The sequence below is a fragment of the Grampus griseus genome, assembly GCF_964374135.1.
Source record: "Grampus griseus genome assembly, chromosome: 12".
Taxonomy (NCBI): domain Eukaryota; kingdom Metazoa; phylum Chordata; class Mammalia; order Artiodactyla; family Delphinidae; genus Grampus; species Grampus griseus.
The window spans coordinates 16,529,722-16,552,723 of record NC_139006.1 but is presented as its reverse complement, the minus strand read 5'-3'; the positions used below and the strand labels follow the sequence as shown (position 1 = coordinate 16,552,723).

The window sequence follows — 23,002 nt, the reverse complement described above, 5'->3', positions numbered from 1 at the left end:
CAGAAAGAAATTTAGAAGTATTGGGTTGGCCAAAAAGTTCGTTCGGGTTTTTCGTAAGACATTACAAAAACCCAAACGAACTTTTTGGCCAACCCAATAAATACACAGAACGCTGCCCAAAGAGGACTTATGAGTTAGAGAGAGAGAAATTCAAATACCAGCTTCACCTCTTGTTAGTTACATGTCCTCAAGTAAATTATCTAACCCATGATTCCATCTCCTCATCCATGAAAGGGGATACTTGTTCTATCACACCAGGTTATGGAGCTTAAGTGAGAAAAAAAATAACACAGCCCCTTTCATGGGGGCTTTCATTGTTCTAATATAGATCAATGATTCTCAAAATGTGATCTGGGGATGAGCAGCATCAGAACCACCCTGGAATTTGTGATAATGCAAATTATTAAGCTTACTGAGCCTAGACCTACTGAATCAGTCTCTCAGGGTGGAACACAACAACCAGTGATTCTGATGCTTGTTCAAGTTTAAGAATCTCTATTGTAGACGATACAGGACATAAGGGATTCTATATTTGGATAATTCTTGCTGCTCCAAAATCCTCAGCAGGCATTGCTAGAGCCCGCTGGAGAGGCCATAGTAATTTCTCCACAATGTCCCTCAAATAAAACATCTCCAAAAATAAATCCAAATGTTTTCCTAAAGAACAAAAAAACCTACCTTGCTTAATTAAGAACACAGCTAATCTAGAAACTCAAGGGTCTCAGTTATAAGATCACCTTGACTTGTTCCTTTCAGCTCCAGAGAGCAGTTTAAAAATCCCTAGGTCAACCCCTTCCCCTCCTATCACCAAAGCCCAAAGCAAACCTACTTTTTTAGCCATTCCCCGCTTGTAATCTTAAATGTGGGGCTGAAGTAACTAATCCCCACCACCCCATCCCATTTCCAGTGCATCATCTCACCTTGAGCTCCTGGATAGCTGCCTCAATAAAGCAGGACTCGGGAGTGTGCTTCTCCTCTGCCAGCTGCTGCTCTAGTGCTGCTTTCTCTTCCTGAACCACCCGGTGCAGCACCTGCTCCTTCGAGGCCAGCAGCAATTTGGAGTACTGGCTGTGCTGTTCATCTACAAGAAAGCCAACAAGATGACAGAAATGTGGGACTTCCCTGGTGGCGCAGTGGTTAAGAATCCACCTGCCAATGCAGGGGACACGGGTTCTATCCCTGCTCCAGGAAGATCCCACATGCCACGGAGCAACTAAGCCCTTGCACCACAACTATTGAAGCCTGTACACTCTAGGGCCCCTGTGCCACAACTACTGAGCTCGAGTGCTGCAACTACTGAAGCCCGCGAGCCTAGAGCCCGTGCTCTGCAATGAGAAGCCCGCGCACCGCAACGAAGAGTAGCCCCCACTCGCTGCAACTAGAGAAAGCCCGCACGCAGCAACAAAGACCCAACGCAGCCAAAAAAAAGCTCACGGCTGTGTGACTAAATAGGAACTTTCATACACAGCTTTTTTCCTAAAGTGAAAACGGACTGATTTAGCATGTTTTCCTTAAAAAATTTTAGCAATGACCTTAATATAAGGTTTGTAACTCTGACCCCATAACACAAGAAAGCTATCCTAAGAAAACCAAAGATGTAGTCAAAAAATTAATGCTCAGAACTCCCTGGCGGTCCAGTGGTTAGGACTCCACACTTTCACTGCTGAGGGTCTGAGTTCAATCCCTGACTGGGGAACTAAGATCCCACAAGCAGTGAGTTGCAGCCAAAAAGAAACCAAAAAACTGAAAAAACAATGTTCATTAATTATAGCATTATCTTTAGTATTAGAAAAGCTGCAACCAACTAGTAAGTCCAATAAAGGAAGTTAATGATATGATGGTATATTCATTAAAGAGAATTCTGCAGACATTAAAAATGCTTTTCTAAGAAGGAGGAATTTAGTGACACGGAGAAATAGCCACATTACATGGGGAAAGAAAAGATGCCAAAGAAGAAAACAATCCCAATCTCACAAAAACATACACGCATAGAAGAAAACTGTACAATTAACATTTGGGGGGTACCTCTGGATAAAAGGATCATGGATGATTTATTTCCTTTATTTCCCTCCCCCAGATTTTGTGGACTTTAAAATGTAATACACAGATCTATCTCATTTTTACCTTCTGTATCATGTTCGACAGCATGATATACTCTAATGAAAGTTTCTTGTGGAACATTTAGGTTATTGCCAATTTCTATTACACTGTAACAAAAATATCCTTATGCATACTCCTTGGTACAAATGACTTCTTTATCATATTTAAGTATAAATGCTGAATCAAAGGTTGTGCATATTTTAAATACTACCAAATCCACCCCCCCCCCCCCACACACACACACAAAAGGCTGTATCGATTTAAACTCTTATGAAGAACAAGAGTACCTAATTCTCCACCCCTGCCAAAACCCAGTACGGGCATGCCTCAGAGATATGCCTGTTTGGTTCCACTGCAATAAAGTGAGCATCACAATCAAGTGGATCACAAATTTTTTGGTTTTCCAGTGCATATAAAAGTTTTGTTTACACTATTCTGTAGTCTATTAAGTGTGCAATAGCACTATGTCTAAATGATGTAGATATCTTAATTTAAAAAATACTTCATTGCTAAAAAATGCTAACCATCATCTGACAACAGCAGGGTTGCCACAAACCTCCAATCTGTTAAAAAAAAAACAACTCAGTATCTGTGGAGCACAAAACGAGGTATGCCTGTATTTGCCTCATCGTGTGCGTGCGTGAGAGTGACTATGACGGGCATTTTGATTTGCATAACTCTAGGCAAAGTTAAACCTCTGTGGATACTTGGAGTTATTCAGATATCTTTTTCCTGGAAATGCTTTGCCAGATGCTTAGCCTATTCTACTAGACTGTTCATCTAATTTATAGAACACCTGTATGTTCTGGACATTAATCTGTATTTTAAATGTGTAAACCTTCCCCTAAGTTTATTTATCACCTGTTGACTCTGAGCAGTCTTGCTGGATTTTATTCTTATAAAATCAAATTCATCAATCTTTTTCTTTTATAGCATCTATGGTTTCAGCCTGGTTCAAAATTCCATCCAGGTAAAAAACCTGAGGATTTATAAAGATATTTTCCTGTATTTTCTTTTAAAAGTTTTGGATTTCGTTACATTTAATTCTTCAATCCATCAGAAATTGATTTTTATGAATGGTATGAGATAGAGATCTAATTTCATTTTATTTTTTCCATAAGAGTCAACTGTTTCAATACTGTTTATTGAAAAATCTCTTTTGCCCAGAAACTGAAATGCCACTTTAATTCAATGCTCATTTCCATGTGGAATACAGAGAATACAACCTCTTGCACTTCCCCCACTGTAAGCACTGCCCACACTCTAGATCCGAACTGCCTGGCCACCAGTCTGTCTCTTCTATTAGACACCGAGTTCCTTGATGACAGGTGCCAAGACTGGCTGACTGGGGAATCCCCAAAACCTGGGCACAGAGCCAGACGCTATTCAACAAAGCTTTATATGTACTTTAATTTTTCATTTTACAACTGAACCAAATTGAAACCAAGAATGAAACCACTTTCTGCAAACTCCACCCCAACCTACTGGAACACTATGACTAATTTGGAAATGCCAGAAATGGCTTGCTGAAAGGCTAAATCTCTGACAGTAAAAAGATATATTCAAGGAACCTTAAAGGGTATACACCCACCATTATCTGCCCCCAAATTAACCGAACTTACCTCCAAGATGAATAGGATGTTCTACATTCATCCATTTGGATTTGGGCAAGGCCACCAACACCCCTTTCTGCCTCTTCATCAGCTGCATCGTAATGGTATCACCAACAACATACTGATGTGATTCTGTGGCAACAACACTGTAACATGGACATTTATATGTAGCAGGGCAAGGAGTTAGCAGACTGGGATCTAATCTAGTAAATATCTCCGTCTTACCTCTTGAGATCCTTCTTATGCACAGAACTGTAACAGATGGGACATTTACTCCAGGTCTTCTCACTCAATGAAAGATAGTGCAGGATGCATGCCCAGCAGAAGATGTGTCCACAACGGGTTATCTTGGCTGCAGTAGGTGGATACAGGCATATTGGGCAAGATGGCACTTCATGGCTACAAATGCGCTGAAACAAAATGCCACCACAAGTTAAACTACTTTCAGAAATGACTACGGATTACCAAAGTTAAAGCCTCTCCTCTTCCATCCCCATCCCTATACAGCTCTAACAACACATCTTCACAAAACTGTTCAACAGTGCAGGTATATGTACAATAGCACTTCAAGCAAATCATAAAGGAAACAGTAATAATAGTTTAATATACTAAAACAACTATACAACAGGTATTTTGGGGGTTCTACATCAAAGGGAAAAAATGACAGAAATCAATATATGATCCCATTTACAAAAAAAGATTTATATGTACGCATACATAAAGGCACAAAAAGGTTCTAGAAGTAATGTACCGGTAATTTCCAAAAGAGGAGTCAATGAGACTTCCACTTTATACTGTACGTCTCTACTTTCTTTTTTAAACCAATGCATATAAAACCTAAGTTTCATAGACCTTCTATGTCATTTTCAGATGATTCTATGAATTTTCACAGTAATGGGAGTCCAGGCTTTGGGTCCATCATTTTGAAACTACATCATATAACCTAGGAGTGACAAGGGGATACCCAGAGCCCATAACAGAGAAGAGAAAACAAACACAGCAGTAGCTTGGACAGAAGTACAGCTGTGTAGCTCATTTCACCTGTCACAAGGCCAAGGCCTAATCTGATACTGATTACTACAAATGGCTACCAATGAAGCAGTGTCCATGTAATGAGTCCATCCTGGGTCAGGAGGGTAACCAGAGTTCTCATATTCCTCTGATTACTTCTTCCCAGAAGAGAAGAGGTAGTAGACAGGACTGCTTTTGTCCTACAGATCAGAGCCCTCCAACACCCAGTCCTGCAGGCCAGAGCCAATTAGCACAAAATGAACTCCAGAAGAAACCAGGACTGATCTCTGGAAAACATCTACACTAAGGCCAGGCAGAAAGTGGGATCAGCAGTAAACCCAGCCAAAAGCTGCTGTCACCACGGTCCCTTTCTTTAGTTCTCTCTCCCACTAACAGGTTATAAGCTTAGCTGAGCTACTCACCACTTGCTCCACAAAGTCCCAGTTGACTAAGGTATCAGGATCAGCAAAATGAACTGTGTAGTCTTGGTCTTCAGACACCACAAACTGGCAGCTAAAAATAGGGAGAGACAAGTAAAAGGCACTGTCAGAATCTACCAACAAGCCTTCAGCAGAAATTCATCATCTCTTTACTTAGAAATCAAATGCAGGCCATTAGCAGCCATGCTTTGTGAAGCACTAAACTAGGACTTCAGCCTCAGTTCCAAGTCCTGGCTCTGGAAGGAATCCAAAGACTCAGCGGGTAGGAGTCTACCATGAACTCTGTTTCTTCTGCTTCCAGGCCCAGCCAAGCTGCCTGCAGGCCCTCCTCTGAACTAAAATTAAGCCAGACTGTGGCTCCATCAACCAGAAGGGAAGCCAGATCTCCTCCCTCACCCCCAGAAACCACTAGTCTTCAAGGCAGTAGAAAAAACTGTCCCCACTCAATCTTTTGAGTACTAGCTTTTTGGTTATTTTGGCCACGCCACACGGCTTAGGGGATTCTCAGTTCCCTGACCAGGGATCGAACCCAGGCCACAGCAGTGAAAGCCTGGAATCCTAACCACTAGGCCACCAGGCAACTCCCACCAGTTTATATAAAGTACTAAATGGTTACTTCAGTCTAGATCCAAGGTCAAACCTTACATTATAACTAATGCCACACAAAAGGAAACAAAAGAGAATCAGTATTTGAGCAAATGTATGCCAAGCACTCCAACTTGGCACTCAATTCTCCCTTAAGTAATTTCTCCTCCTTTACAGAGGAAAAGCTGAATCTCAAAGTGGTTAGGTAAGTTACCCAAGGTCGAAGGCCAAAACAAGATTCAAATCTGGATTCAATTCCAAAGCAAACACTTTTACTACCTCATCATGATACTAAAGCATTATTTAATTTTAGCATTTATTTATTTAAGCTAAATAAATAAATTTATTATCTTCTTTTGAGCACCAAGAACATCCACTTGAAACACATCTGTGTTTTCAAAGTGAGGTGAGTGAGAGACAGAGAGAGACAGAGAGAGACAGAGAGAGAGAGAGACAGAGAGACAGAGAGACAGAGAGACAGAGAGAGAGAGACAGAGAGAGAGAGACAGAGAGAGAGAGACAGAGAGAGAGAATCAACTCTGTTTCCGCCTCTCTCCCACAGTAGTTTAAAAGAAGCCTCTTTGCACCACAAATGCCCAAAGGCTCAACTTCACTTCCCTCTTAAGAGTAGCCATACTCACTTGGCTTGTAAAAACAATTCCTTGTTAAAAGGCTTATGTCCCCACTTGTTCCTTTTTCCCCAGCTGCCATGTCCACTGCCTTCAAAATGACCTGCCTGGCCACGGGGTTCAAAAGTGAAATTCAACAAGTGATTCAGGTTGATCTTCTTCGGACCAGAGAACTGGGCAGGGCTAAACTCTGCCCGCTGAGCCTCTGCTACCTAGAGAGAATAAGAATAAATCAGAGGATTTTAGATTAGGATGACACTTGCTAAATGACAGCAGAAACCTGCACAACCCCTCCTTCTACACGGCTTAAAATATTAACTAAATAAAACACAGGCTTATATTTAGTAAACAATTTTCCTAGGACGGGGTAATGCAAAAGTCTACCTAAGATCTAGATGGGAGTGGAAAAAGAGAAAAAGAGCCTCTAACATACAATTACTTATAAACTATTTAGTCTGCCCTAAGTGGCAATTAACCATTAAATGACAAAACCCAGCATGAACTTCTCTAGCTATCTTGAAGCACAAAGATTTACTTACCGGATTAATCTTTCCACAGTCCCGTAAGACTCCTACACCTTCACTCTTGTTAGCTACTTGCTCTCTGGTTTGTTTCTGGTCAAAATGAATCTGTGGAACTATACTCTGGAGGCGGCCTGCAGGCAGCTACTAACTGCCATAGGCTTCAGGATCCTGCCAGAGACCTCCTGTCTAAGACACACACTGCTATTCATTGTTAATTAAAACTGACAGAATTAGAACATGTAGGCAGACTAGCTCTGTGTCCAGAAATAAATCCAATCAGCACATTCAGAAACAGCTTAGAAAGTGACAAGAAACCACGTGTGAGAAATAGCATTGCACAGAGATGGAAGATTTATTGTGTTGGAGCTTTTGTGGTCCTCCTAACATTCCCAAATTGAAATGGTACAGGTACCTGCTATAAGTCAGCTAGTCCATTTTCTAATCCCACTTTCCCAATTAACGTCATAGGCACTTGGCCCTGTCACTAAATACTAGTAAAGAGTCACTTTTTTTTTGGTAAGCCTGTTTTACGTTTATTTTTTTTTAAGATTTTTTTTTGATGTGGACCTTTTTTTTTTTAAGTCTTTATTGAATTTATTACAATACTCCTTCTTTTTTATGTTTCGGTTCTTTGGCTGTGAGGCATGTGGGATCTTAGCTCCCCAACCAGGGATCGAACCGCGCCTCCTGCATTGGAAGGCGAAGTCTTTAACCACTGGACCACCAGGGAAGTCCCTGAAGAGTCACTTTAAATAGCTATATACCATTATATTACGATAGGTATACTATAATGCCTTAGTGTAGGACAGATTGTTCATGGCTTTTCCAGCATTAACAAAATAATGCTATGATAAACACAGTTGACAGACCTTTGTGCACAAACATTTGAGCACCTACAATTATTTCTTTTGAATGTAGAGTAGGAATTACTGAGTCAAAGGAAATGCAAATTTAAGGCTTTTGCTGCTTGTTAGTAAAGTCAAATTTAGAGTTTAATGAGCAACACTTGTATATACACGATAAAGAAATCTAAAGAGTACAAAAAAGCGGACTTCCCTGGCGGTCTTGTGGTTGAGGCTCAGCGCTTCCACTGCAGGGGGCGTGGGTTCAATCCCTGGTCAATCGGGGAACTGGGATCCCGCATGCCTCGCGGTGAGGGCAAAAAGAGTACAAAAAGGGATAAAGCCAAAGATACCTTCTATTCCAGAGGCAACCAATATATCCTCTGAGATATTCTATGAATACGGAATCAGAGTATATGATCGTTATGATTAAATACAGTGGCATATCACACAGTTAGGCAATCTCCTTTTATCTTAACAGATCTTGGGAGACAACACCTCCCCCTCACTGTTTATGTAACTCACCAGAGGAAGCCCAAGACTTCCAGGTCATCCCTTATCTCTCACCCCTAGACTCTCATCTCCACAGGCTCTGCCTCCCCTAATCAGTCTTCCACTCTAATGCCCCAAACTCAGATAAGAGCTCATGTTCACTCATCAAAATCTACCACATTCTCAACCTTCTACCTTCATCTTTTTACCACTAACGGCCCACTGTCTCTAATACTGCCCATCATAATTCCTGATTACACTTCCAACATGTTCACCTCTCAGTTCCTTGACTTCCTCTCCTCCAATCAGCTTGCCCTCCACTCTACCTCTGCCACCCACTGCCATGGGCATACCATCTAGAGCTGTGCTGTCATAACAAAGCAGCCACTACTATCCAGATATGATGGCTACTGAGCACTTGAAATGTGGCCAGTACCACATCATGAAATAGCATTTTAGCTATATTGGATTAAATATATTAACATTAATTTCATCGTTTTTACTTGTTTACTGTGACAACTAGAAAACTTTAAGTTACATATTTGGCTTGCCATTTCTATCTTAGCATTTCTACTGGATGGCACTGCTCTACAGTCTAGACCACAGTGGTAATAACTGCACCTCTTCCACCATCTTAATTTTGAGCACCCTACCAGCAACTCACTCCTTTCTCAGCTTGTTTCCGTTAGTTCTGATTCTAACAACTTTTCACCTCCATTGGGATCTCCAAACCAGTGATCCAACACCCTCCCCCCAAATCTTCTTTCCTTATTTGGCTCTGACCCTATTCCATTGCCCTCTTCTCTTTGTCAGCTGTACTCACCGGGCAAAACTTTCCCAATTAATCCACAGCATCAGAGCAAGTAAACATGGCTAAAGAACACAACCACACCATACCAACCAGCCTCACTAAAGTAGACCTTTCTGCGGCCCAGCGGTCATACTGCAATCCTATTACGCTTCTGTGCTCCACGGATTCCCCCAGACACCCAGACAAATCCTCCAGTCCTCTGGTTTCCAAACCTCCTCTCTTGGCTCACCTTTTACACTTCACTGAGACAGTAAGAACAATCAGAAAAGAACTCCAACGTGCTCCTAGTCTGCCTTCCTCTTGTTACTGTGGATGAACTGGCGAAGCTCCTAAGCCAACTCCTCCACCTGTGCGCTAGACCCCAACTCCTCAGGAACTCAAGGACACTTCTAGTAATTCTCTCTCTCCTCTGCATCACGTTTTCCCTCTTACCAGAACAATCCCATTAGCAGAAGTATGCTGCATTTCTCTAAGCTTAAAATCTCTCTTGACCTCACATTCCCCTCAAGCTACTGCCTCACCTCTCTGGTCCCCTGTAAGAGCAAAACCACTAGAAAGTAACTATCTAAACTTGCTGTTTCTTCTTCATATCCTCTCTAAAGCTATGCCAATCAAGTTTTTGTCCTCACCACTCCACCAAAGCAGCGCAAGGCCAAAAACCTAAACTACCTTCCCATTTCCAAATCTAAAGGTCAACTTTCCATCCGAATCTTCTTACCCAGCCTAACAGCAGCACAGGACAAAACAAGCCATTTCTCCAAATGGCTTTCAGTTCTCTTCCTCCCTTTTTGCTGGTTCCTTATCATCCTGACTCCAGGCTCAGTCCTTGAATCTATTCCCTTTTCGCAACACTCACTCCTTAATGATCCCACTTAGTTCCATAGTTGCAAACACCAAGTGTACATGGACAGCTCTCTAGCCAGGGTCTCCTCCTTGAACTCGACTCAGTTAACAGCCTATCTATACTCAGAGATCCAACAGGCATCTCAACGCAAATATAACACTTCCAAATGACATTCTTTATCTAATCTAAACATCCCCCTTCCCTCCCCATCCCAAAACCCTGTACTCCTCTTGAACTTGCCCCCATTTCAGCAAACGGTACCTGAATTGGGCCCCTACCAAAAACACTAGTCATTTATTTCTCTGCTCAAACCCCACATCTAATCTATTTAAAAATCCTGCTGGCTCTACCTGCAACTATCTCCTCAAATATGATCCCCTCTCATCACTATCACTCTGTTTCAATCACTCTCACCAGGAATACCTTAATAAGCTCCTAACTAGTCTCCCTGCTTCCACTCTCCCCTTTACAATTCCAAGTCAGATTACCTTACTTCTCTTCTTAAGCCCCCCAATAGCTTCCCATCTCTCTGAACAAAAGCCAAAGTCCTTCAAGGGCCTATGTGATCTGATTCCTCTGCCTTACTCTTTGGCTTCATTTCCTGCTTCTCCACCCATGGTAGCCTATTTGCTTTACCTCAAACACACGAAAAACATTACCATCTCTGGTCCCTTGTACTTGTAAATTCGCTCTTGCTAACACACCCTTCCTCAAATTCTACTGTGTGCTCCCTTGCTTCATTCAGGACTCAGAGAGTCCTCAGAGAAGCTTTCCTTAGCCACCTCCTAAAACTACTCTTTGTTACTCTCTATCCCTTTACCGCTCTCAGTCTACTTTTTTTTTAATTTAATAATTGTATTTATTACATAACGATTTGTTTATTGTCTCCCCAAACTAGATTATAAGCTCTACCCAATGCTGTATTCCAAACTCTAAATGATATTTAGTGCATAGTAGATGAGGAATAAATTTCTGGTGAGTGAATGAATTCTTCCATTAGTGCATCCATTAAATCTTGTTGTATACTGGTTACATAGTAGGCAACATTCAAACAGCAGGATAATATATTTAACCAACAATGTATTTAACTCTGATAGCATTTAGTTTGTTTCCTAAATTGTGCAACTACAAACAATGTTGCAATGACCTCCCTTGTACATGAGTCTTTATGCACTTACAGAAAGATATCTAAGAAACTCCTAAAATCAGAGTACCTGGGACTAAGAATATATAGCATTTTACATTTTTCTAGATACTACTGGGCAAATTAATGTCATTAATTAATGCCATTTTATTACCTAAATATTCCAAAGCGTACCTATAAATCAAGAGTGATATTAAAAGGATGACACAAAATTTTTTTAAAGCATGATACAAATTACAGTACCCGAAATTTGCTATAATTTCTCACAATCCATAATTACAATGTCTTCCAAGAAAATGTTCATAACCTTCAAGGGAAGAAAGGAGGAGAAGTTCCAAACCTAGTTAATCCTCAACTACTCAAGTAATTCAGAAAGGGGGGGAACTCTTGCTCCCACCCCTTCCCAACCACTAATAAACTGGGGATGGGGGGATCAGACCTCATGCTTCTTATGTTCTAGAAAGGACATTCTAAAATTCCATACCTCATCTCGTCTTCCACCATTGAAAGAAGAGCTAAAGAGTTTGTTGCTGCTGCCGCCGCCCCTTTGAGGAGGCATCTTATTAAAAGTTTTGCTTTTCTGTGAATTGGAGCGACGGGACTGGTTGATAAAATTTTCATTTTTGGGGTAGGAAGGTTCACGTTTGCGATTATAACGCTTGGATCCACTTGAGTTCTTTCCATCTGAAAGCAAGAAATGTGAAAAAATTAGTTAAGAAATGATACATATACTTGACGAATTGCTCTCCACCTCCCAACAAAATTGTGTTTAAACAAAGGTAAGTGGGCCCTTCCATGACCTCCAAGCTATCTGGGTTGGGCCAGAGCATCAGTGCTTTCGGCAAGACATTACACAGTAAGGTGAAAAAAAAAAATTTTTTTTTGGAATGAAGCCTAAAGGGTCCCTCCCTCAGGAGGGACACAATATAGATCAAACCACACAGACTCTCAGTTCACAATGTCTTTCTTTATAACAGAGCTTAATCACTGCTCTTGTATTGATACAAGTCCATTCAGACAGAGTGACAGAAAAAGAACAGCCTATCTATATTAAGGAAAAGTACTTTATCTGGAGGCAGGACAGAAGGCATTCTTCTTAAATTACTACAACACAGCTAGACCCTATACCGCAATGGTGTGGCCTAGGTCTTAGCAGATATACAGAAGGCACAAAAGCAAAACAATATTTACATACGTTTTAGAGGTCAAACTGAGAAGCTATTAAATTGACAAAACAAAAGAAGTTGGACTCTAAGAGTATATCAGCGTGAAGTTATACCCTTTTAAAAACTGTTCCTTGCTTTTTTTCTCCAATTACAAGAACATAAGTTCAATTTTGGAAACCAGAAGAATAAATTCGCCAGTGCCCATGGAATACCAACCTATGAAGTGTTTAATTTCCTTTTATTCTCCATTTTATACACTCATCACACATCTTCCACAGAATGACAGGCATATAAGATATATTGTCTTCCACCTATTACTCCTTGAGCATTTGCATGCAACCCTAGGCTTCAAAAACATGATTAATGGCCACACTGTTGTCTACCATATGCTATGGCGTAACATAACCAATTTGTTGTACATTTAGGTGGTTTCTGACTTTTTGTTTATTTAATATAATAGTATTGGGAGCCTCTTTATACAGAGGCCTGTGTGTATAATTATGTCAAGTTCTCAAAGTAGAATTAGCAGATTAAGTATGATCATAAAGCCTTTTACACATCCTCAAGTTGCTTTCCAGAACCATACCAATTTATTTATATTCTAACAACAGTATAAGAGACAACATCTAGTTTACTACATTCTTTATAATACTGAGTTGAATAAACTTTGTTAAATTGAAGGGTCAAAATAATTTGTTTCAAATTTGAATTTCTCTGATGACTAGCAACAAACTTTTCAGTCTGTTAACCATTTGTATTTTGTGTAAAGAGCTCGTTTGTATTCTTTGCCCCACTTTTTCTACTGCAGAGCTGAACTGCATAGATTATTTTGTCCAAATTGAACAAAGAACCCTGACCAGACACTTTTTTTTTTTTTTTTTGCGGTATGTGGGCCTCTCACTGCTGTGGCCTCTCCCATTGCGGAGCACAGGCTCCAGACGCGCAGGCTCAGCGGCCATGGCTCACGGGCCCAGCCTCTCCGTGGCATGTGGGATCTTCCCAGACCGGGGCACGAGCCCGTGTCCCCTGCATCAGCAGGCAGACTCTCAACCACTGTGCCACCAGGGAAGCCCCCAGACACATTTAACATGTGCCAAAGTTTACCAGCTTTAAAAAAAAAAGCAGGGGAGAGGAGGCAAAATAAAACCTATCTGAGAACCTGAGACCCATACCAAGTAAATAACGGTGAAAGGTCCCCAAATTAGTCTTCAGACAAAAAAAGACTCATCTTTCTTGTCCCTTCACTCACTTCATCTTGCCTTATTTCAACAGAGAAATCTGACCAAATCAAGTCTGTACCCTACACTTTAATGGCTTTAAAAGCAAGAACAGAGAAAACAGAAGTTGGGGGACTTTTAATGAAGAAATCCATTAGGCTTACTCTCAAACTTTAAAGGGGTGGTAGTTTATAAAGTCGAGAAGACTCCAGGGCTTCCCTGGTGGCGCAGTGGTTGGGAGTCCGCCTGCCGATGCAGGGGACACGGGTTCGTGCCCCAGTCCGCAGAGCGGCTGGGCCCATGAGCCATGGCCTTTGAGCCTGCGCGTCCGGAGCCTGCGCTCTGCAATGGCAGAGGCCCCAACCATGAGAGGCCCGCCTACCGCAGGAAAAAAAAAAAAAAAAAAGAAGACTCCAGCATGAGCCTCAGAAACTACAACCCCCCCACACCTGCCAAAATATAGCTTAATCCTATTTATGTTAAAAATATATAATTAATAGAAACATGTCTGGAAAGGCAACAGAGCAGGCTGTTAATGACATTTACCTTTGGGAGATGAAGTTATTCACGTTGGCCTAAAACAGTGGTTCTCAATCCTACAGTTTGTAGGAATCACCCAGATGAGCTTTTAAGGGATTCTTGTGCTCAGGCCTCACCCTCTAAAATTCTGACCTAAGTAAACAGAATTACTGTTCTGTATACTAATAATTTGGATAATTAAAAAACTGTAAGTACCTACAAGAAATTATTTCTAGACAAGGTGACCAGCTTCTTTTACAGCAGACAAAAATAAATTCAAGGTGAAGCATATCCTCAGGGAAAAGGAAACATCAGCTGATAAACCAGAGTCCAGATTTTCGAAGCAACCACTTCACACTCAGTTTGCCAGCAACATGGGATAAATGAGAGGTATGTCATCCTCTCCAAACCTGACCAGTCATGTGAGATGGCAGCACTGTCAACAGAACAGATGGTCAAAGAAACACTGCCAGGCTAGGGTTCACTCCTACCAGTCACCTTTCAATCCCAGTTAGGGAAAGTGACCAGAGCTTAAAAGTTAGAATTTAAGAACTAGACTTTTACCTACTACTTCAGTTCGCAACAGTTACAGTCAAACATGGCATCAGTGGTAACAATTAGAAAATGAAACTTCAGATCTCAAATTCTGCCTTGCTCTGAACCCATGAAATTAGTAAGATTTCAAATTAACGGAAAATTCAGAGGGATACAGAACCCCAGCTAACTTTACCATGAAAAGAAATGAGGTTTTATGAAGAGGATAGGCATATGCAGAAAACATATGTTCCCCAAACCTTATTATCCAAGACTATTTCAGATGATCCTGCATTTGACCCTGTTGTTTTCAAGACCTAATAGATTTAGACTGCACAGATTTAGGTAAAGCCAGATTCTACACTTCAAGGGCTCAAAAAGGTAACCTGGCACTCAGAAGGAGGGCTGTTTTCATTTCTTCACTTATTACCACACTGGCAAGGAAATGGTTTCATAATGCTTACAGAACTGCTGACAGTGAACTGCTCACTTCTAAAACATTACGACAACTGACCACATAAGGATTCAAGATTTTAGTTGCTAAAATCCACTCCCTCATCTTGTCTTTCACTTACCTACAGGCGTGAAGTCAGACATCTAAAGTGAGAGGCTGGCTCTTATCTCTAGACCCAGGCAGCTAAAGATTGAAGGTAGTTAGGCCTGGGACCCAGAGATAAAACTCAGGAGTGCTATTTCTGAGGCAACTTGCCAGAATATACATGTGAATAAGTTGGGGGATGAATCTGCCCTCCTTTCTCTAATAGGAGATAGCAATGAGGTGATCTGCTTTAGATTCTGGAAAACAGACAAAAAAGTCAAACTAAGTTCCTAGGACACACATATTCTCTGTTGAAAGTTTTAAATTTCAAAGTGGTTGTTCACAATCCTGGCTGCACAAGAGAATCATTTGCAGAGACTTTTAAAACTATGGATGTCAGGGCCCAAACCAGACCTAAAGAATCAGAAAGAATTGCTAGGGAAGAGCCCCACACACCCTTATTAAGAAAAAAAAAAAAAAAAAAAAAAAGGTCCTTAAGAGATTCTAACGCACACCCAGAGCTGAGAACTGCCAAAAACTATCAAGACACATTCCAAAATGGACCATTAGTTAAATGGCTCAAATCCAGAACACAGGAGACTTGAAAACTTAATCCACTGTGTCTCAGCTGTCCCACATTTCCCTAAGAGAAAGGTCTCCACCAAGTAACAGTAAGCATATTTCAGTCTCTTCCCCCAATTACCAAATAACAGGCCATAAATTTTTCAGTTAAAAAATTTGGCAACATCAACATTTCTAGCTGTAGTTGTAACAGGTGGGACAGTCTATAGATCAGAATACCAGCCAGAAAGTTTCTGCTGCTGATTCATGCCATGTCACAAGCAAGTTGCTTACCCGTCATCCAAAGCGGTTGACAAGCACCTCTGGAGGGGCAACATATGGCCTTACTACAGAATCAACTGATAACTGAGTCCAGCTGAAATTATTAATTCTGAATGAAAGGAAGAGAGATGGGGTATCAGGAATGACACATGTGCCAATAAGTTACTTGCTTGTTAAGTGAATTTATATAAAGTGTACTTAGTAATATTGCCTGGGACTTCTTAGGAATTTACTTGGACAATTACTCTAACTCCTGGTTTTCTTGTCAGTAAAATAGGGCTAATCCTCTCCCCTCCCTCCTCATAGAGTCATGAGGACTAAGAGAAAACTTCTGTAAAATGCCTACCCTGGTGGCTGGCACATAGTTGCTGTTATTTGAAAGCTTATTATTAATAAATCTAAAATTCCTATCAAGAGCACCTATTAGACTTTCAAAAAGCCATAGAAACCAAGGACTCAAGCCAACCAGCCTGGAAATTCTTTTAACTTCCCTAAATGGTGTTTATTGAAGGCTTTAAGTCACCTCAATTTTCAAAGCCATCAAAACCTCCAGTTCCATTTACAGCTCAGAGGCTTTCTTCAGAGCAGATTACCCCTAGTAACCTGGCTTCTGGTACCGGAATATAAGAGGAAGAGTGTCAGGACAGTGCTTCATACCACCAACCTCAAAATAACTGCTTCATAATACCTGACCTTCCTTTAACCTCCGTGGCAGTACCATCCCCCACCCAGAAGGATGGGGCAAGAGACTGGTTCCGGGCCAGGGTCCATTGTTTGCCCCAAAACAGCCAGGTCTCTCTCTTGCCTCTTTTTACTTTCTTTGCTCTTTTTTTTTTTAAAATCAGTTTACTGTTTGTTTTTTTAAATATTTATTTTTATTTATTTATTGGCTGTGTTGGGTCTTTGTTGCTGTGCGCAGGCTTTCTCTAGTTGCAGTGGCTTCTCTTGTTGTGGAGCATGGGCTCTAGGCGCATAGGCTTCAGCAGTTGCAGCATGTGAGCTCAGCAGTTGTAGCTCACAGGCTCTAGAACGCAGGCTCAGGAGCTGTGGCACACGGGCTTAGCTGCTCCGCGGCATGTGGGATCTTCCCGGACCAGGGATGGAACCCGTGTCCCCTGCACTGGCAGGCGGATTCTTAACCACTGTGCCACCACGGAAGTCCCTCTTTGCTCTTTCTAAACAACTTTCCCCGAACTCTAAACCACCTCTCTCCTCTGGGCTACATTCCTGGGATATTTACTGTTGAACGTTCTTAGAACTACATCTTAGCACTACTGGAACAAAACTGTAGGAATAGATCCAAGAAAAGGAGTATTATGCAAATGTTTGAAGCAATTAGCCAAGGCAAAGAAACTGTGGTATGCCAATCTGGCCAGAAAGATCAAGTAAATCCTGTTAGCCAAATGTACTTATTTCCTGTGTGCATGAAGGGCAAACCTAAGCCAGTCGCAGGAACAAAGACTCAAGTATATTTATCATGTAACTAGGAAGCAAATGACCATTTATTACACACATGGTTTACAGAATTAGAAACCAAAGATTTTTTTCTCATGTGAGGCAGGAAAAGAAGAGTGGAAAAGGGAATTAAATATTTAAAAACTGAAAAACTCTTGTTCTTGTTACTTTAACAAAAGACAGACAAGTTGTAAGTCATGTCTTTTCACCTCACCTTTCCTGTTCTTCCTTCAACTCAGTACCATGAAACTCAAGAGGTCCCTTCAACAATTTCCAGCTGAATCAAGTACATCAAGTGTTGAGTCAGCTTCTGAAATCCTACAGAAATCTTTTTACGGAATTATGCAAAATTTCAATCTACTCTTTTGTTAGAGCAGCCATCTAGAAGTAGAAGTCACTGTGTAAGAGGTCCTGAACAATATCTGCTATGGTAGCATTAGTCTTAGTTGTAATGTTCTTAAAGCAGTATATGCTACCTTTCAGCTCAACCTTAGCCAATATCTAGTTTCCTAAGCCATTTTTAATCTCTATTTACTGTCTCTGAATTTGTTCCTAAATGCAAACAGGTGATTATGGTTGATGATGAACTCTATTTAGCTACAGGCCTATCCTTCCTTTTTGCTAAGGGAATATACATAGCAGCAGCCAGAAAAGTAGGCAATAGCAATGGCAAACATATTCAAGCTCTCTTACAAACACTTTAAACAAAAACTAATGCTACCAGAGGGCACACCTGTGTATTTCATAAAGCCCAGCAAAAAAGTCCTTTCCGTGAGTTTTTACTTCCTTCCTCAGAAGCTTTCAATTGATAAGGTGAATAGTGTTTTAGAAGTCTTTCATGGGGTTTTTGTTTGGGGGGGAAGGGGAACGTCCGTGGCAGCCCAGTGGTTAAGACTCCATGCTTCCACTGCAGAGGGCACGGGTTCCATCCCTGGTTGGGGAACTAAAGAACCCACATGCCCCATGGCAGCAGCGGCCAAAAAAAAAGAGTATTTTATGGGTTTTTGTTTTTTTTTTTGCCATGCCGCATGGCATGCGGGATCTTAGTTCCCCTACAAGGGATGGAACCCGTGCCCCCTGCAGTGGAAGCGTGGAGTCTTAACCACTGGACCATCAGGGAAGTCCCTTTATGTAGCTGCTTAAAAAAAAAAAAAATTCACTTCAGTCAGAATGAACCCAGCAATTAATACTTACTCTATACAAGTCTGACTGAAATGTTAACACTGACAAATATTTACTTTGGTCAAACCACAATAGAATTCTGCATCATCCTGTTGGGTAATGAGAGTTAGTTCCACTAATCAACATATTCAAAGTCAGGACAATACAAGTTAAATGCCTTACATACCTCAGATTTGTTGCTGTATTATTTTGTTTGAGTTGGGGCAAACTTTCACCTACTGCTTCACTAAATAATAAATCAACTTAAGGCATTTACTGCAACTGATTCATGACTGTAAGTTAGTGGCTTAAACAGGAGCCCCAGAAAAATTAGTTGAGAATTAAGATAGCTGGAGAACAAGAATCTTTAACATCTAGGAATAGAATGCAAAAGTTATTTACCAGCTGTACTGAAAAATATGAAGACTGTTCTAAACTAGTTCCAACACTGGCCAAGAGGACTAGCAAACCTCTATCTCTAGGGGAGATCTCCGATAAACCTACACATGTGCAAAACCCCAAAATTAGTCTACATAATACTGCCTGACGTGGCCTGAGAGTCTACACTTATCCCTGCTTAGATATTTAAAGCATTCATTCTTATCAAGACAACTGGTCTCCACCTGAGTTCCAAAAGCAAGCTCTAGAAGACCTTGACGTACCAGGTAAACAAGTTTGCTATATAGAGCAGAAAAACTCTGAACTCAACTCAGCCTTACAGTTGTTTTTCTGGTTTTTAAGTCAGCCTTGCAGTTTTCTTAATCTTGGAAGTTTTAAACAACTGGAGCTCCACATCTGGGGACTCCAATGTTCCCCTCTCTGCCACACATCCCCACTATTCCCACTGAAAACATTTCCTATTACTGCTAATTTAATCAAAATACAAAAGAGCAGAGCTTTGAAGTAAGATGAAGACATTCAACTCCAGATCTCCTGGCTTCTCACCTTTTTCCTTCTTTAGATATGAACAATTCCACCCTGCTGGACAGGTGACTGGAGTATTGAAAAAAGAGGTAAAAGCCTAGCCCAGTACCTGGCACATGGTAAGCCCTCAATAAATAGTAGCTATTATCATCATGATGGTCATATTTAATAGAGAGGCATGACTACAGAAATGACAAAATCTTCCCCATAAGATGACACCATCCTAGTCTAACAAGGAAATAGACATGTTGTGCATTTGGTGCATGACAGGTGTCAGGTACTCTCCTAAGCATTAGTTCATTTGTTTCCTAAGTTAATTTATTTTCTCCACCTTTACAGGTAAGGAAACTGAGACACTCAAGGTCTGGCAAACCTAAAAAGACTGAATCCAGAGGCTGTTCTCTTAACCACTACTCCACACTAAACAAAGCCATTCAAAGATGAGTCCTCTTCATCTGGGGAGATCTGGGACCAGGTCATTCAACATGAGATTTGAGTTTAACAAATCTCTGGGCCCCACCCTCCCGTTTAAACTTGAACACTACCCAATTCTATTTCAACATTAAGAGTAAATGAACTTAGTGGTTTTAGGAGCGTACGCTGGTGCGTCAGACAAACCAGGTCTTCAGGCCTACTACACATACTAGCTGGTGACCTCACTTTTTCTGAGCCTCAATTTCCTCATCCGCAAAATGGGGATAAGAATAGCATCTACTTCACCGAGCTATTTCGAGCTTTAATGCAAGGATGTACTAAAACCACGCAGTACAGTTCTCATTAAGTGTTAACTAGAAGTAATGGGAGCCATGGGAAAGAGAAAGATATGAATAGTAGAAAGCGGAGCTTGTCCCTGGGTGACCCAGCTGGCACACGAGCGAGGATCCTCCCCAGCATTAGGAGCAGTCGCCCCCCGCCACAGGAGCCCGCCCTTACCGCTCTTGGGTTTAGACTCGCCGGCCGGCCCTGCAGAGGCGGAGCGGGTGGGCTGTTGCCCTTTGCTGCTGCCCGAAGAGGCGGAGGAGCTGCTGGAGCCGCTGTTCTTGTCCATGTCGGAGGCGGTGGCGGCGGCGCTGGGGGAGCTCTGCGGCATCAAAGGGGGCCTTGGCGGCGGCGGCGGCACTCGGAGCGGAGCGGGCGCGGCGGAGACCCAGGCTCATGGCGTTCGGGGCCGGCGGGGGTCGGCGGCGGCAGCGGTTCTCGGCCTTCATGGCGACATTTTTCCCTGTTTCCTTCCTCGGCTTCTCAAACTGGAAGGAGAAGCAGCGGGCGGGGCTCTTGAGCCCGGCGGCGGCGTTGACCGAGAAGGAGGAGGAGGCCGGGGCTCGGAGGTCCGGGCCGGGCCTGGCGGGGCGGAGGCTGCGGGGAAAGGGGAGGCGAGGGAGGGTGCGCGAGCCCCGCCGGCCGGCCGGACACGCTCTCCCGCCGCGGGGCAAGGGAGAGGGCTTGCTGTCTTGGTGTCGGGGACAAGTGTCTCCGACACAGAGACCGACACTCGCCTCTGGGCCGAGGCCGAGCTGCTCCGGGAATGGCGACGAGTCGCCAAACAGCATCTCGAAGAACCCGGATGAACTATATATAGTGGAGATGTGAGTGTGAAGCACGCTGGGAAATGTAGTTTTCTGCCTACATCCGGGTCCAATGGGTTTTTGTTTGTTTGTTTTTTGTTTTTCTTCCTTTGTTTTCCTCCTCAATGTGTGACAGATCTTACAGGATGATGGGACTTGCAGTACAGGTTTTGGTCTTAGTACACTAATAATAATATATACCACTCATAATGCATCCAAACTTTGGAATACCTGTGGAATTCCTTTATTGACTCATTGTAAGTTATAGTTCTTATTCTAGTATTAATATCAATTTATTTATGGCTCTTATTCAATCTCCTAATAATGATAATAATGACAATACTTTACATTTAGTATCACTCTACAGCACTTCCTCATGCAATTACTTCATTTCATTGTCATTTATTAATATAAATCATTGTTCATATTTCATGTCAGTGTTAATAATAATAGTTATCATTGAGTGCTTATCATTAGCAGACACTGCTCTGTGCAGTTTTTATGGAGTATCACATCTATCCTCACAATAATTCAAATTTAAATACAAGGAAACAGGCTCAAAAAGCTTAGATCATTTGCCATGATCACACAGCTAATAAGTGACATTCTCAACTACCTGTAAGATAAGCAGCTCTCCATTTTACAGATATGGACACTGAGACTTAGAAAATCACATATGTATTTTAGAAATCATATGACACCCATCTGTACTTTGGAAAATTATAAATGATTCGTTCCAACCGTAGCAGTTCAAGATTCAAAGGATCACAGAAAAACACTGTGAAAAAGATAAATAATTATTATAAATATAACAATAAATAAGGCTAACCTTATCTAGTTAGAAACCTATTATATGCCAGGCACTGTGCTCAGCCCAAAGAATTCCAAAATACATTAATGCAAGAATGTGATAAGGACTATAATAAAGTTAACACAAAATGCAGACCAGAGCAGAGGCCTCAAGGAGAGACATACAAAAATTTAGGAGGGGTAGAGGAGGGCTTCCCCAGAGGTGGTGTTACTTGAGCTGAGCATAGAAGGATGAGCAGAATATCAGCAGTCATAGATGAACAAATAAACAAATAGACAAAATCCTAGACTTCCCCTAATTAGGCCCTTTTGGGTTCCTTATTAATCATCACGTTATACAAAACATTAATAAGTATATACAAGTCAATCCATCTTGCAGTTAACAGTTTTAACTGGGATAAAGGAAATTAGATACTAACCTCATTTTTTCATTTATTTATTTATTATTTATTTATTTATTGGCTGTGTTGGGTCTTCGTTGCTGCACGCAGGCTTTCTCTAGTTGCGGCAAGTGGGGGGCTACTCTTCATTGCAGTGCGCAGGCTTCTCATTGTGGTGGCTTCTCTTGTTGCAGAGCATGGGCTCTAGGCATGCAGGCTTCAGTAGTTGTGGCTTGCGGGCTCTAGAGTGCAGGCTCAGTAGTTGTGGCACACGGGCTGAGTTGCTCCGTGGCACGTGGGATCTTCGGGGACCAGGGCTCGAACCCACGTCCCCTGCATTGGCAGGCGGACTCAACAACTGCGCCACAGGGAAGCCCTAATCTCATTTTTTAAATTTCCTTAAATGCCCTCCACCAGTCCTTATCTTGCTTTCCCTTTTCCAGCTTTTTTCCCACCACAAATCATATTGAAATGAGAGAATGGCTACATCATGCATCAAATTAAGTCTAGAAAATCCTAAAGTCCATTCTTAAGTATGAATAGACGTGGAAGATACACTAAGATTCCTGGATGATTTTTTATTTCCTTTAACAAAGATGTGAGAACTCTGATTACATGGGTGAATCATTCCTTTCTTCTATCTCTCTTAAAAGAGAGGGAAAGAGAGAAATCCCAGTGTAGTTCTTCCAAAATAAAGCAGTAGGTGTCCATCTGTCAGGCTACATTAAGCCAAGAAGAGATTTTTCCTTTTCAAAGTAGTTTCTTAGGGTCCTTGGCACTTTCTCCTTGTGAAACATTTACAGGAAACATACTTTAAAGAAAATTAAAGCAGAAACATACAGAAATCCAAATAAA

General features: G+C 41.6%; 1 protein-coding gene across 3 annotated transcripts in view; it reads right to left on the bottom strand.

Annotated features, from left to right (window-relative positions):
* Window positions 1-20,927, bottom strand: part of RNF10 (ring finger protein 10) — a 32,191-nt gene extending 11,264 nt beyond the window's left edge. For all 3 annotated transcript variants that reach the window (XM_082667602.1, XM_082667603.1, XM_082667601.1), the window contains exons 1-7: window positions 20,326-20,927; window positions 11,520-11,719; window positions 6,391-6,590; window positions 5,147-5,237; window positions 3,939-4,123; window positions 3,723-3,859; window positions 921-1,081 (exon numbers count right to left, since the gene is read on the bottom strand). In XM_082667602.1, the coding sequence (XP_082523728.1) occupies window positions 921-1,081; window positions 3,723-3,859; window positions 3,939-4,123; window positions 5,147-5,237; window positions 6,391-6,590; window positions 11,520-11,719; window positions 20,326-20,482 (1,131 nt within the window). In that variant the 5' untranslated portion in view covers window positions 20,483-20,927. The remainder of the gene's footprint in view (window positions 1-920; window positions 1,082-3,722; window positions 3,860-3,938; window positions 4,124-5,146; window positions 5,238-6,390; window positions 6,591-11,519; window positions 11,720-20,325) is intronic.
* Window positions 20,928-23,002: the final 2,075 nt, after the last annotated feature.